This window comes from Nerophis ophidion, linkage group LG03 (assembly GCF_033978795.1).
Source record: "Nerophis ophidion isolate RoL-2023_Sa linkage group LG03, RoL_Noph_v1.0, whole genome shotgun sequence".
Lineage (NCBI taxonomy): Eukaryota > Metazoa > Chordata > Actinopteri > Syngnathiformes > Syngnathidae > Nerophis > Nerophis ophidion.
Genome location: NC_084613.1, coordinates 77,609,185 through 77,623,692, shown reverse-complemented (window position 1 = coordinate 77,623,692; position 14,508 = coordinate 77,609,185). Strand labels below are relative to the sequence as shown.

At 42.9% G+C, this 14,508-nt stretch overlaps 1 protein-coding gene across 1 annotated transcript in view; it reads left to right on the top strand.

Moving 5' to 3' along the window:
• The window catches only part of myo10l1 (myosin X, like 1), a 135,198-nt gene that overhangs the window by 95,337 nt on the left and 25,353 nt on the right, over positions 1-14,508 (top strand). The window contains exons 21-25 of the mRNA XM_061896116.1: positions 1,386-1,503; positions 1,562-1,668; positions 3,284-3,590; positions 7,748-8,503; positions 14,245-14,368. Of these exons, the coding sequence (XP_061752100.1) occupies positions 1,386-1,503; positions 1,562-1,668; positions 3,284-3,590; positions 7,748-8,503; positions 14,245-14,368 (1,412 nt within the window). The remainder of the gene's footprint in view (positions 1-1,385; positions 1,504-1,561; positions 1,669-3,283; positions 3,591-7,747; positions 8,504-14,244; positions 14,369-14,508) is intronic.

Below are 14,508 nucleotides of genomic sequence, written 5' to 3'. Positions count from 1 at the left end.
ACATAAAGATAATACATTTAAATATTCACTATTTATAATGGAATATATCAAATACTGTGAGACCTAAAATATTTCCCTGAGGAACTCCACACACTTCAAACTAGGACTGTTTACAACAGTTTTTCTTTGAAGAAAAAAAAAAAAGAATTATTTATGTTGAATCTAAATACTAAGTCAAAAAAATTATACCATTTTTTATTCACTATTTTTAATGGAATATATTGAAAATTATGAGACCGAAAACATTTCTTCGAGAACCCTCACACACTTAAAATTGTGTTGCGTATGACCGATTTTTTTCTTTAAAGAACATTTTATAAAATCATTATTTATGCTAAATCAAAATAATAAACAATAGATAAAAAGTAATGCTATTATATAGTCATTATTTATAATGGTATATATTGAAAACCACCTAAAACATTACCCTCAGGCTCGCCACACATTTAAAATTGTGCTGGTTTACGGCATTTTTTTTTTCATTAACTATCTATGTTAAATATAAATCATCAGTAAATATAAATCATCTGTAAAAAAAAAAATGCATAAAAGCTAATAGTAGTACATTTAATTTTTGTAATGGAATATACTGAACACTATGTGACCTAAAACATTTCTCAGAGGAACTCCACATGCTTAAAACTATTTAAAAAAAAATGCATGTACATCCATCCATCCATTTTCTACTGCTTATTCCCTTTTGGGGTCGCGGGGGGGCGCTGGCGCCTATCTCAGCTACAATCGGGCGGAAGGCGGGGTACACCCTGGACAAGTCGCCACCTCATCACAGGGCCAACACAGATAGACATATTTATTTTAAAGTTAATAAATAATGGACATTTTTAATGAATTTATCATGAATATTTATGCATTATTTATCATTCAAAATATTTATTTCAATCAATCAATCAAAGTTTATTTATATAGCCCTTAATCACAAGAGTCTCAAAGGGCTGCACAAGCCACAAAGACATCCTCGGCTCAGATCCCACATCAAGGCAAGAAAAACCTCAACCCAATGGGATGACAATAGATGGATAGATAGATAGATAGTACTTTATTGATTCCTTCAGGAGAGTTCCTTCAGGAAAATTAATTAATGAGAAACCAGAGAAGAGCAGAAAAGAGACGGCAGATCAACTGGTCTAAAAGGAAGGTCTATTTAAAGGCTAGTGTATACAAATGACTTTTAAGACAGGCCTTAAATGTTTCTGCTTGTATTTGTGTAAAAATATATTATCTACCATTAAAAAACCCAAATACAGTGAAAACGTACTCAAATTCCTTACTAAACTCAAAAAAATGTCCGTAAGTTGGAAGCATACAATTGCCCAAAACGTCTTGCCAAGCTCTAAGATGTATTTCCTCTGTTCTTCCTGCTGCAGATACAAGATCATTTCCAAAGACAAAGCCGGTGCAACGGGAGACGACAAAAAGAGAAGCACGGATCTTTTAACCAGATATGACAAGACCAAGAAAGAATGGCAGCTGGGGAAGACCAAAGTAAGACGCATTGTTTTGTCTTTCTGCATAATTCTGACTCCCTACTCTTCCACTTCAGGTGTTTATGAAGGAGTCTCTGGAGCAACGTCTGGAGAAAGACCGTGACGAAGTGCGACGGCAGGCCGCCATGATCATTCGAGCTCACCTCCTCACGTTCTCGGCCAAGTGAGACCCTGACAATCACGTACTTTGAAGTAAAAAAACCAGTGAAGTTGGCACGTTGTGTAAATCGTAAATAAAAACAAAACACAATGATTTGCAAATCCTTTTCAACCTATATTCAATGGAATAGACTGCAAATACAAGATACTTAACGTTCAAACTGGAAAACGTTGTCATTTTTTGCAAATATTAGCTCATTTGGAATTTGATGCCTGCGACATGTTTAAAAAAAGCTGGCACAAGTGGCAAAAAAGACTGGGAAAGTTGAAGAATGCTCATCAAACACTTATTTGGAACATCCCACGGGTGAACAGGCTAATTGGGAACAGGTGGGTGCCATGATTGAGTATAAAAGCAGCTTCCATGAAATGCACAGTCATTCACAAACAAGAATGGGGCGAGGGTCACCACTTTGTGAACAAATGCGTGAGCAAATTGTCCAACAGTTTGAGAACAATATTTCTCCACCAGCTATTGCAATGAATTTAGGGATTCCACCATCTCCGGTCTGTAATATCATCGAAAAGCTCAGATAATCTGGAGAAATCACTGCACGTAAGCGCTGATGTTACGGGCCTTCGAGACCTCAGTCAGTACTGCATCAAAAAGCAACATCAGTGTGTAAAGGATATCACCACACGGGCTCAGGAACACTTCAGTAAACCACTTTCAGTAACTACATTTTGTTGATACATCTGTAAGTGCAAGTTAAAACTCAACTATGCAAAGTGAAGGCCATTTATCAACAACACCCAGAAAAAGTTCATCTAATTTGGACTGATGCAAAGTGTAAAAGTGTACTGTGGTCTGACGAGTCCACATTTCAAATTGGTTTTGGAAACTCTGGACGTCGTGGCCTCCGGAACAAAGAGGTAAAGAACCATCCGGATTGTTATAGGCGCAAAGTTCAAAAGCCAGCATCTTTTATGGTATGGGGGTGTATTAGTGAAGTGAATTATATTTATAGAGCGCTTTTCTCTAGTGACTCAAAGCGCTTTACATAGTGAAACCCAATATCTAAGTTACATTTAAACCAGTGTGGGTGGCACTGGGAGCAGGTGGGTAAAGTGTCTTGCCCAAGAACACAACGGCAGTGATTAAGATGGCAAAAGCGGGAATCGAACCTGCAACCCTCAAGTTGCTGACAAGGCCACTCTACCAACCGAGCTATACCGCCCAATGCATGGGTAACTTACACATCTGTGAAGGCACCATTAATGCTAAAATGTACATACAAGTTTTGGAGCAACATATGTTGCCATCCAAGCAACGTTATCATGGACGCCCCTGCTTATTTCAGCAAGACAATGCCAAGCCACGTATTACAACAGCGTGGCTTCATAGTAAAAGAGTACGGGTACTAGACGGGTCTGCCTGTAGTCCAGGCCTGTCTCCCATTGAAAATGTTGCTGCCATTAATTTCAAAGTTTAAAAAAAAAAAGTTTCTCAGTTTGAACATTAAATATCTTGTCCTTGTAGTCTATTCAATTGAATATAAGTTGAAAATGATTTGCAAATCCTTGTATTCTGTTTGTATTTACAAATTAAGTGCCAACTTCACTGGTTTTGGGTTTTGTATCATCTATTGTACGACTGAGGTAAAAACATGTCTGCCTAGGAAACACTTCAAGCGAGTACGCGCCAGTACTGTCACTCTCCAGAAGCACCTGCGCAGGCACATCCAGCGCAGGCGCTTCGTCCGGCAGCGCAGAGCGGCGCAGGTGCTGCAGAAGCACCGGAGAGGTCAGGTGGCCCGGACTCGGGTCAGGAAGATTCGCGACGCCAAGAGGAAGAAAGAGGAAGAGGAGAGGAAGAAAGATGAGGACAATGAGGAGGAGGATGAAGAAGAGATGAAGACAGACAGTGATGGGGAGCAGGAGGACGATGGGGATGAAGACGCTGAAAGCAAGAATAAACCTATAGAGGCAAGTATTGTATCTTTAAGTGTGAAATGGGTGGTTCCTTGTTTAAAACAACATCAATGTTAGTACACTGTAAAAAAAACAAAAAAAACATTGTTTCTACAGCTGGGGTTACCAGACAATTCCTGTAAAAATTACAGCAGCACAGTAGATAACTTTACGGTCAAAATATGTCAATTGATTTACAGTGAATTAAATTACGTCCGAATCACATGAAAAAACTGTTAAGTATATAAAAAAAAAAAGTGTTAATTTTGCATAACGGCGTTGTATATAAACAGACCAATACCTGTATTTTTAACATGTAATAGTTGCTTATTGTGCATCAATATATGATGTCGCGTGGACATCGGGGGCGGTACCTCTGGATTGGCAGACCGGGGTGGTGGTCCCTCTCTTTAAGAAGGGGGACCGGAGGGTGTGTTCCAACTATCGTGGGATCACACTCCTCAGCCTTCCCGGTGAGGTTTATTCAGGTGTACTGGAGAGGAGGCGTCGCCGGATAGTCGAACCTTGGATTCAGGAGGAACAGTGTGGTTTTCGTCCTGGTCGTGGAACTGTGGACCAGCTCTATACTCTCGGCAGGGTTCTTGAGGGTGCATGGGAGTTTGCCCAACCAGTCTACATGTGCTTTGTGGACTTGGAGAAGGCATTCGACCGTGTCCCTCGGGAAGTCCTGTGGGGAGTGCTCAGAGAGTATGGGGTACCGGACTGTCTTATTGTGGCAGTCCGCTCCCTGTGCGATCAGTGCCAGAGCTTGGTCCGCATTGCCGGCAGTAAGTCAAACACATTTCCAGTGAGGGTTGGACTCCGCCAAGGCTGTCCTTTGTCACCGATTCTGTTCATAACTTTTATGGACAGAATTTCTAGACGCAGCCAAGGCGTTGAGGGGATCCGGTTTGGTGGCCACGGGATTAGGTCTCTGCTTTTTGCAGATGATGTGGTCCTGATGGCTTCATCTGGCCGGGATCTTCAGCTCTCACTGGATCGGTTCGCAGCCGAGTGTGAAGCGACCGGAATGAGAATCAGCACCTCCAAGTCCGAGTCCATGGTTCTCGCCCGGAAAAGGGTGGAGTGCCATCTCCGGGTTGGGGAGGAGACCCTGCCCCAAGTGGAGGAGTTCAAGTTCCTACGAGTCTTGTTCACGAGTGAGGGAAGAGTGGATCGTGAGATCGACAGGCGGATCGGTGCGGCGTCTTCAGTAATGCGGACGTTGTATCGATCCGTTGTGGTGAAGAAGGAGCTGAGCCGGAAGGCAAAGCTCTCAATTTACCGGTCGATCTACGTTCCCATCCTCACCTATGGTCATGAGTTTTGGGTCATGACCGAAAAGATAAGATCATGGGTACAAGCGGCCAAAATGAGTTTCCTCCGCCGTGTGGCGGGGCTCTCCCTTAGAGATAGGGTGAGAAGCTCTGCCATCCGGGAGGAGCTCAACGTAAAGCCGCTGCTCCTCCACATCGAGAGGAGCCAGATGAGGTGGTTCGGGCATCTGGTCAGGATGCCACCTGAACGCCTCCCTAGGGAGGTGTTTAGGGCACGTCCAACCGGTAGGAGGCCACGGGGAAGACCCAGGACACGTTGGGAAGACTATGTCTCCCGGCTGGCCTGGGAACGCCTCGGGATCCCCCGGGAAGAGTTAGACAAAGTGGCTGGAGATAGGGAAGTCTGGGCTTCCCTGCTTAGGCTGCTGCCCCCGCGACCCGACCTCGGATAAGCGGAAGATGATGGATGGATGGATATATGATTAAATGAACAGGGTAATATCAAACAAAAAACAAATTTAAACTGGTAGAACAACAGTATAACTTTGCATTTTAAATGGAGCTGTTCTGTATATCACACATAAAATCTATTCATAATATGCTGTATTTTTATGTTTTAATAATCCAGTTATTATGTAAAATTTCCCATATAAACCTGCAAAATGATTTCTACTACCTGTACACCAAAACAAAAATGCATCTTGAGAAAAGAAGAGAGGAAAATATCACTTTTGGAACATTTATTTAACAGCCATCATTAATAGTTCAAAACAATTGGATTTTTTTTCCCTCTTCTTTTTTTAATACATGTAAAGAAGGAACATGTAATGGATTTTTTGACTGAATACAGGTTGAAATACTCCAGACGATTAGCCTCTTTAAATCTGGACATTTGTTCCCTTACTTTGGCCAGCTCTGTTGTACGATGTAGCATCCGAGCTTAACTAATTACCATAGTAACTAGTATTTCATGCAAAAGGGCGGATTCCAACCATTGAAATACTTTGTATAGTTCAAGACTTACGGGCATTTGAAAACATCACATAAGTGCAGCTACACTTTCCATCTTAAGGATCTCAAAAAATGATTTGGGAATGTCCGTCGGGCCTTAATTTGCCCAGGTCTGTTCTGCGATTTCGCATACGAGCTGCTTCTCAATCAAACACACCATCAGCAGCTTTTGCATATTCTCGTGGACACACATTAACTCAGGGGTGTCAAACTCAAATACAGAGTGGGCCAAAATTTAAAACCGAACAAAGCAGCGGGCCGAGGTTGAACAAATTAACCTTTTAATAGGTTAATAAGTACACTATCTGGAGTACAGGGTAGGCGAGTGGGGGATCTTATGTTCGTGGATAACTCCTCTGGCAGGGGGCTCCCCTCGTCTCTTTTAATGCACAGCATAGGACACATAGCAAGAGTGGTCCTCAGGTCCTGTTGATCAGGGGCAGTAGCTCCACAGCCACAGATCCACTATTAACCACTAATATCACAGTCAAAATGAAAGCTTGTTCCCATAGGCACCATAAACTGTTAATAATGTTTAGAGAAAAGTGTATATTATATATACTATTATATATATATAGCATTTATATAGGTGTGTGTGTGTGTGTGTGTTTGTGTATTTTGGGTATATGCATTTGTGTATGTATGTGATTATGTGTGTATGTGTATGTATGTATATGTATATGTATGTATGTATATGTGTGTATATATATATACATATATATATGTAAATTGTATGTATGTGTGTGTATATAAGTGTGTGTACATATGTATTGATGTAAGTGTGTGTGAATTTAAATGTATTATATATAGACAATATATAGCATCTACGCAGCAACCACTGAACTGAATTATATTATATGTATTGTTGTATTATATATTGTATATATATATTGTATATGTATAGGAGTGGGACCTAATAAGTTTACTTCTTCCCACTCCCTTTTGAGCCAATATTGACATCTACAAAAGATTAGTCACATGTAATGTTTTCAATGTAGGTGTAAAAATAATGTATTTATATATTTCTTTTGTATTTTATGTCATTCTCTTGTTTTGTTTGCATGGCTCAAAATAAACCATTCATTCATTCATTCATAGGGACCCAAACAAGTTTTGCATTGAATCTTGAACAAGCAAGGCTTACAGTATATAAATTTATAGTGACATGCAAAATCGAGTTTGAAATAACAATAATAATTAAAAAATATCAAAGGCATATCAAATAAAATTTAAATAAAAATGGAATGCCTCTTTTCGGCGGCGGGGTTGAGGTGGACGGGGTTTGGTGATAGCGGGGGGTGTATATTGTAGCGTCCCGGAAGAGTTAGTGCTGCAAGGGGGTTGTGGGTATTTGTTCTGTTGTGTTTATGTTGTGTTACAGTGCGGGTGTTCTCCCAAAATATGCCATTCTTGTTTGGTGTGGGTTCACAGTGTGGCGGATATTTGTAACAGTGTTAAAGTTGTTTATACAGCCACCCTCCGTGTGAACTGTATGGCTTTTGACCAAGTATGCCTTGCATTCACTTATGTGTGTGTGTGTATAAGCCGCATATATTATGTGACTGGGCCGGCACGCTGTTTGTATGGAAGAAAAGCGGACGTGGCGACAGGTTGTAGAGAACGCCAAAGGCAGTGCCTTTAAGGCCCACCCCCAATATTGTTGCCCGGGATGAAATTCGGGAGGGACACTGAACTTCGGGAGTCTCCTGGGAAAATCGGGAGGGTTGGCAAGTAAGAGTATTAACGGTGAATGCGGTGTTACAGCAGCGGGCCAGCTCTAATGTTAACGTGATATTGCCTCAAGGGCCAAGTGAAATTACACGGCGGGCCAGAGTTTGACACCCATGCATTAACTTGGCAAAGTTTGGCTTTCTGCACATTTAGGATGAGACACGTCAGATGGAGGAGATCTTGCAGCTGGAACGTGAGATCGAGCGCCTGCAGAAGAAGCGGGAGGACGAGGTGTCGCAGTTGTGCGAGTCGTCCAAGCAGGAGCTGCAGCTACGCCGCGACGCCGAGCTCAAACGCATGAAGAAGGAAGCCTCCCGAAAGGCCACGAGCCTCATCGACCTCCTCAACTTCGACGGGGTGGTGGATCCCGCATTGGGGGACGCGGCGGCAAAGCCGGTGGCTGAACCGAAAGCTCCCAGGGCAGCGAATGCCGTGCTGGCTGGCGCGTCCAAGGATGAGGAGGTGGACGAGGGTTTCCACGCCGAGGAGGAGTGTATCCCGCTTCCTGACTTCCCGCCCCCCGCGGAGACGGACACGCCCATGGATCAGGCCATGTTTGCCCACCTGCCGCCACCTCCGCCTGCCTTCGCCGAAGGGATGGTACCTCCAGAACGTCCCGCCGACGCCACTCCAGTCCCACCCCGGACTGGTGATGACACCGCCGCCCCTGAGAGGAAGGTGAGCATGGTGGACAGCTTGGTGGACGGGGAGGAGCCCATCTACAGCATGCCCGCCGACACCGAGTCCGACTACGACCAGGAGGAGGAGGAGGGCTCGGTCACGGCCGGGGACGACAGCTCCGTGTCGGGGAGCAACCGGGGCAGCGCCGCCGCCACGGACGAGGAGCACCCGCGCAAGTCCACCTGCACCAACGCCAGCATGGAGTCCTACAGAGGCAGCACAGACTCCGTGAGGACACACACACACACACACACATGTCTTGCCTACTTTGTGTCGACCCACGTTTGGTCAGTAGGTTGTGAAGGCCCCCCTTTCCACTATAGCTAAAAGGATGATAAAAAATACATCTAGCACCAGATGGGAGTATAGAGTTGCAACCTCACTTCAGAATGCAAAACACACACACAAACATGTTTTTTACTTCTGTAGTTGTGAGGACCGACCGCTGTTGCTAGGTAGATTTGACCGTTCACACACAGAGTAATAAGTTCTGTGAGTTGGCCATTTTTAAGGACAGCAAAGTACTCAATGAAGGTAAAACATCTAAACTGAAAATAAATCATATCTTGTACACACACACACACACACACACACACACACACACACACACACACACACACACACACACACACACACGTCTTGCCTACGTTGTGTGGACCCACGTTTAGTCAGTATGTTGTGAAGGCCCCCCTTTCCACTATAGCTAAAAGGATGATAAAAAATACATCTAGCACTAGATGGGAGTAGAGAGTTGCAACCTCACTTCAGAATGCAAAACACACACACACAAAAAAAATGTTTTGCTTCTGCAGTTGTGAGGACCGACCGCTGTTGCTAGGTAGATTTGAGCGTTCACACACAGAGTAATAAGTTCTGTGAGTTGGCCATTTTTAAGGACAGCAAAGTACTCAATGAAGGTAAAACATTTAAACTGAAAATAAATCATATCTTGTACACACACACACACACACACACACACACACACACACACACACACACACACACACACACACACACACACACACACACACACACGTCTTGCCTACTTTGTGTGGACCCACGTTTGGTCAGTAGAATGTGAAGGCCCCCCTTTCCACTATAGCTAAAAGGATGATAAAAATACATCTAGCACTAGATGGTAGTAGAGAGTTGCAACCTCACTTCAGAATGCAAAACACACACACACACAAAAAAAATGTTTTACTTCTGCAGTTGTGAGGACCGACCGCTGTTTGACCGTTCACACACAGAGTAATAGGTTCTGTGAGTTGGCCATTTTTAGGGACAGCAAAGTACTCAATGAAGGTAAAACATCTAAACTGAAAATAAATCATATCTTGCACACACACACACACACACACACACACACACACACACACACACACATGTCTTGCCTACTTTGTTCTCGACCCACGTTTAGTCAGTAGGTTGTGAATGCCCCCCTTTCCACTATAGCTAAAAGGATGATAAAAAAATACATCTAGCACTAGATGGTAGTAGAGAGTTGCAACCTCACTTCAGAATACAAAACACACACACACAAAACATTTTTTTTTTACTTCTGTAGTTGTGAGGACCGACCGCTGTTGCTAGGTAGATTTGACCGTTCACACACAGAGTAATAAGTTCTGTGAGTTGGCCATTTTTAAGGACAGCAAAGTACTCAATGAAGGTAAAACATCTAAATTGAAAATAAATCATATTTTGCACACACACACACACACACACACACACACACGCACACACACACACACACACACACACACACACACACACACACACACACACACACTCAGTCATGGTCAAAAGTTTACATACACTTGTAAAGAACATAATGTCATGGCTGTCTTAAGTTTCCAATCATTTCAACAACTCATATTTTTTTGGTTATAAAGTGATTGGAGCTCATACTTGTTGGTCACAAAAAACTTTCATGAAGTTTGTTTATTTTATGAATTTATTAATGTGACCAAATCTACTGGGTGAAAAGTATACATACAGCAATGTTAATATTTGCTTACATGTCCCTTGGCAAGTTTCACTGCAATAAGGCGCTTTTGGTAGCCATCCACTGTCACGCCTATGGATCATGTTTTGTTTTGGTCGTGTTCAGTTTTGTTTTTTGGACACTCAGTTCCTGTTTTGCACTTCCTGGTTTGTTTTCGTTACCATGCCATCTCATTAGTTTTCACCTTGTCTTCATGTCACGGCCCTGTCTTCTTGTCTCACACCTGTTGTTAATTATCACTGCTATTATTTAAGCCAGAGTTGCCAAAGGTTCAGTCTTGCAACTTTGTATTCCACAACTCGATTCATGCCAAGCCATGCTGTTTCCCTCTTGTTCATGCCAAGTAGGTTTTTGGTTTTGTTATGTCACAGTTGTTAGTTTTGTTTTTATCCATAGTCATGCCATTGTGCTAGTTTTGTTTTCAATAGCAAAGTCTTTCAACCTACTTGTGAGCACCCTTTGTTTGCCTTTTTTGAGGTATAGTATTAATTTAAAAAAAATCATGTCAAACTTGGACTTGGACAAGGATTGTTTCTTCGACGCAAAGGATAGTTGGCACGAGCCAGATGTGAATGTGAGTACATTTTTATTTTTACACTAATGAACTACGAAAAAAGGCAAACAAAGGGCACTCACAAGGAGCTTCAAACACTGAAAACAAAACTAGCACAATGGCAAAAACAAAACTAACTGTGACATAACAAAACCAAAAACTTACTTGGCAGGAGCAAGAGGGAAACAGCATGGCTTGGCATGCATGGAGTTGTGGAATACGAAGTTGCCAGACTGAACCTTTGGCAACTCTGGCTTAAATAATATCAGTGATAATTAACAGGTGTGAGACAAGAAGACAGGGGCGTGACATGAAGACAAGGTGAAAACTTATGAGTTGGCATGGTAACGAAAACAAACCAGAAAGTGCAAAACAGGAACTGAGTGTCCAAAAAACAAAACCGAAAATGGTCAAAACAAAACATGATCCACAGGCGTGACATCCACAACCTGCTGGCAAGCTTTTGCTTGAATTTTTGAGCACTCCTCTTGACAAAATTGATGCAGTTCAGCTAAATGTGTTGGTTTACTGACATGGACTTGTTTCTTCAGCCTTGTCCACATGTTCTCAATGGGGTTTAAGTCAGGACTTTGGGAAGGCCATTCTAAAACCTTAATCATAGCCTAGATTCAGTCATTCCTTTACCACTTTTGATGTGTGTTTGGGGGTCATTGTCCTGTTGGAACACCCAACTGCGTCCAAGACCCAACCCCCAGGCTGATGATTCTAGGTTGTCCTGAAGATTTTGGAGGTAATCCTCCTTTTTTCATTGTCCCATTTACTCTCTGTAAAGCACCAGTTCCATTGGCAGCAAAACAGGCCCAGAGCATAATACAAACACCACCATACTTGACGGTAGGTATGGTGTTCTTGGGATTAAAGGCCCCACTTTTTCTCCTCCAAACATATTGCTGGGTATTGTGCCCAAACAGCTATTTTTTTTGTTTCACCTGACATCACATGGACAAAGATAATAATAATGGATTAGAATTTATATCACGCTCTTCTATTATTAGATACTCAAAGCGCTCACAGAGAAGTGAGAACCAATCATTCATTCACACCTGGTGGTGGTAAGCTACATTTGCAGCCACAGCTGCCCTGGGGTAGACTGACTGAAGCGAGGCTGCCAGTTTGCGCCTACGGCCCCTCCGAGCACCACCTATCATTCATTCTTCATTCATTCACCAGTGTGAAAGGGTGAAGTGTCCTGCCAAAGGACACAACGGCAGCGATTTGGATGTCAAGAGGCAGGGAGCGAACCTGCAACCCTTAGGTTTCTGGCACGGCCGAGCCAGATGTGGCTCTTTTGATGACTGAATCTGGCTCTCAGATACATCTTAGCTGACATTGCTTAACATGATAAGTAGTGAATAATTCCGCTGATAATGACAGTGTTAAAAATAACGTTCAAACTATAAAACATTCTCATATATTTTAATCCACCCATCTGTTTTCTACCACACCTGTTCAGGAAGTCGCATTATTAGTAAGAAGTATTTTATTTATCATCGGTGAGCTTCCGAATAACAATTTTATTGATAATTACAACAGACTTATTGTCAGGCTGGGACTTGGTCTTGGTTTGTTTTCCCGAGGTGCGAAGCAAATGGAGTGGAAATGACGTGAAGGTAAAGACATCTTTATTTTAATACTAAAACTAAAAACAGGAACCAACAAAAAGCGCGCACAATGGCGGTACAAAAAACTGGGCTATGAAGCAAAAGACTAGCACAAAGGCTATAAACTACAAACATGAAACAAAAACACTTGCGCAGTGGCATGAATAACCGAAACTTACGTGGACAAAATGGACAGCATTGCAAGGCATGAAGCAGATAATCGAGGGCGTGAATGAGGTGATTGAAAGCAGGTGTGAGACATGACAGGTGAACTGATTGGTCGTCATGGTGACAAAACAGAGTGAAAAAAAAAGGTACTTAAAGAGTCCAAAGGTCAAACAGCACCTGGTACCTAGGCAGTCTCCCATCCAAGTACTAACCAGGCCAGACACGGCTTAGCTTCAAGAACCAACGAGATCGGGGATGCTCAGGGCAGCACAGTCGCACAAAATCATGATCAGACATGACACTTATTATGTGAAGATCTGTCACGTAATTTCTGTTTCTGCTTCTTTGTTTTGTATTTACTTCCCATCAGTGCTCTTATTTTGTTTCCATTTCCTGCTTGTCCCACTAGGCGCTGTGTTTTTTTCCTTTACCTGCTGTTGCTTGGCAGCTGGTCCACACCTGCTGCCAATCAGCATGTTTCTATTTATGCTTGTCTCACACGCTCCTCAGGGCTCAAAGATTGACTATTTTTTTAGAACTGTACATGCAAGACTGCTTCATTCTCCTCTGTTGATGATAATAAAAGTATTTTACCTGCTCTTCGCTCTCCTGGTTCCTGCTTCTTGGGGTCGCCACTAATGCTGCCATGCGAGTTTGACATATTATACTCTATAAATCAATCAATGTTTATTTATATAGCCCCAAATCACAAATGTCTCAAAGGACTGCACAAATCATTACGACTACAACATCCTCGGAAGAACCCACAAAAGGGCAAGGAAAACTCACACCCAGGGTCTAACATGATACTGTGAAAGTTCAATCCATAGTGGCTCCAACACAGCCGTGAGAGTTCAGTTCAAAGCGGATCCAAGACAGCAGCGAGAGTCCCGTCCACAGGAGACCATCTCAAGCGGAGGCGGATCAGCAGCGTAGAGATGTCCCCAATCGATACAGGCGAGCGGTCCATCCTGGGTCCCGACGAGCGGTCCATCCTGGGTCTCGACTCTGGACAGCCAGTACTTCATCTATGGTCATCGGCTCGGACCCCCTCCACAAGGGAGGGGGGGACATAGGAGAAAGAAAAGAAGCGGCAGATCAACTGGTCTAAAAAGGAGGTCTATTTAAAGGCTAGAGTATACAGATGAGTTTTAAGGTGAGACTTAAATGCTTCTACTGAGGTAGCATCTCGAACTGTTGGTTTTACTTAAAAATGCAGACATTTAGTTGTATTCAGTGTTAAAAAATATTATCACATAAAATTATTTGGTTTAAATGGCTCTCTCAGCCAAAAAGGTTCCCGACCCCTGCACTATACACCATACCGCAGATAAGACATTCTGGAGGAAAGTTCTGTGGTACCCAGCAGATTTTCAGTAAACCCATAATAAATTCATAAAAGAACCAAACTTCATGAATGTTTTTTGTGACCAACAAGTGTGTGCTCCAATCACTCTATCACAAAAATATAAGAGTTGTAGAAATGATTGGAAACTCAAGACAGCCATGACTTTATGTTCTTTACAAGTGTATGTCAACTTTCGACCACGACTGTACATACCATACAGCTCCACCTTCACTCTTGTCCCGTTTTTGATTATTCTGTCGTCTTCTTCAGTACGCAGGCAGCGACGACGAGCACGACGGCATGATGGACACGGACGAGGAGGTGACAAACGGACGGGTGACGGTGTTTAACGGAAACGGGCCACCTTATTTCCACGGCTACCTCTACATGAAGGGTGAGTTTTTCCTGCGTTTCCCTACTAAAAAGGGGCTTCTTCCCTGGACGTGCCTACCGTCTCTGCAACCAGACAAACAGTGAAACGCAACACATACTTTTCTACAGATAGTCGTGATTACTGATCGACCGATCATCAGC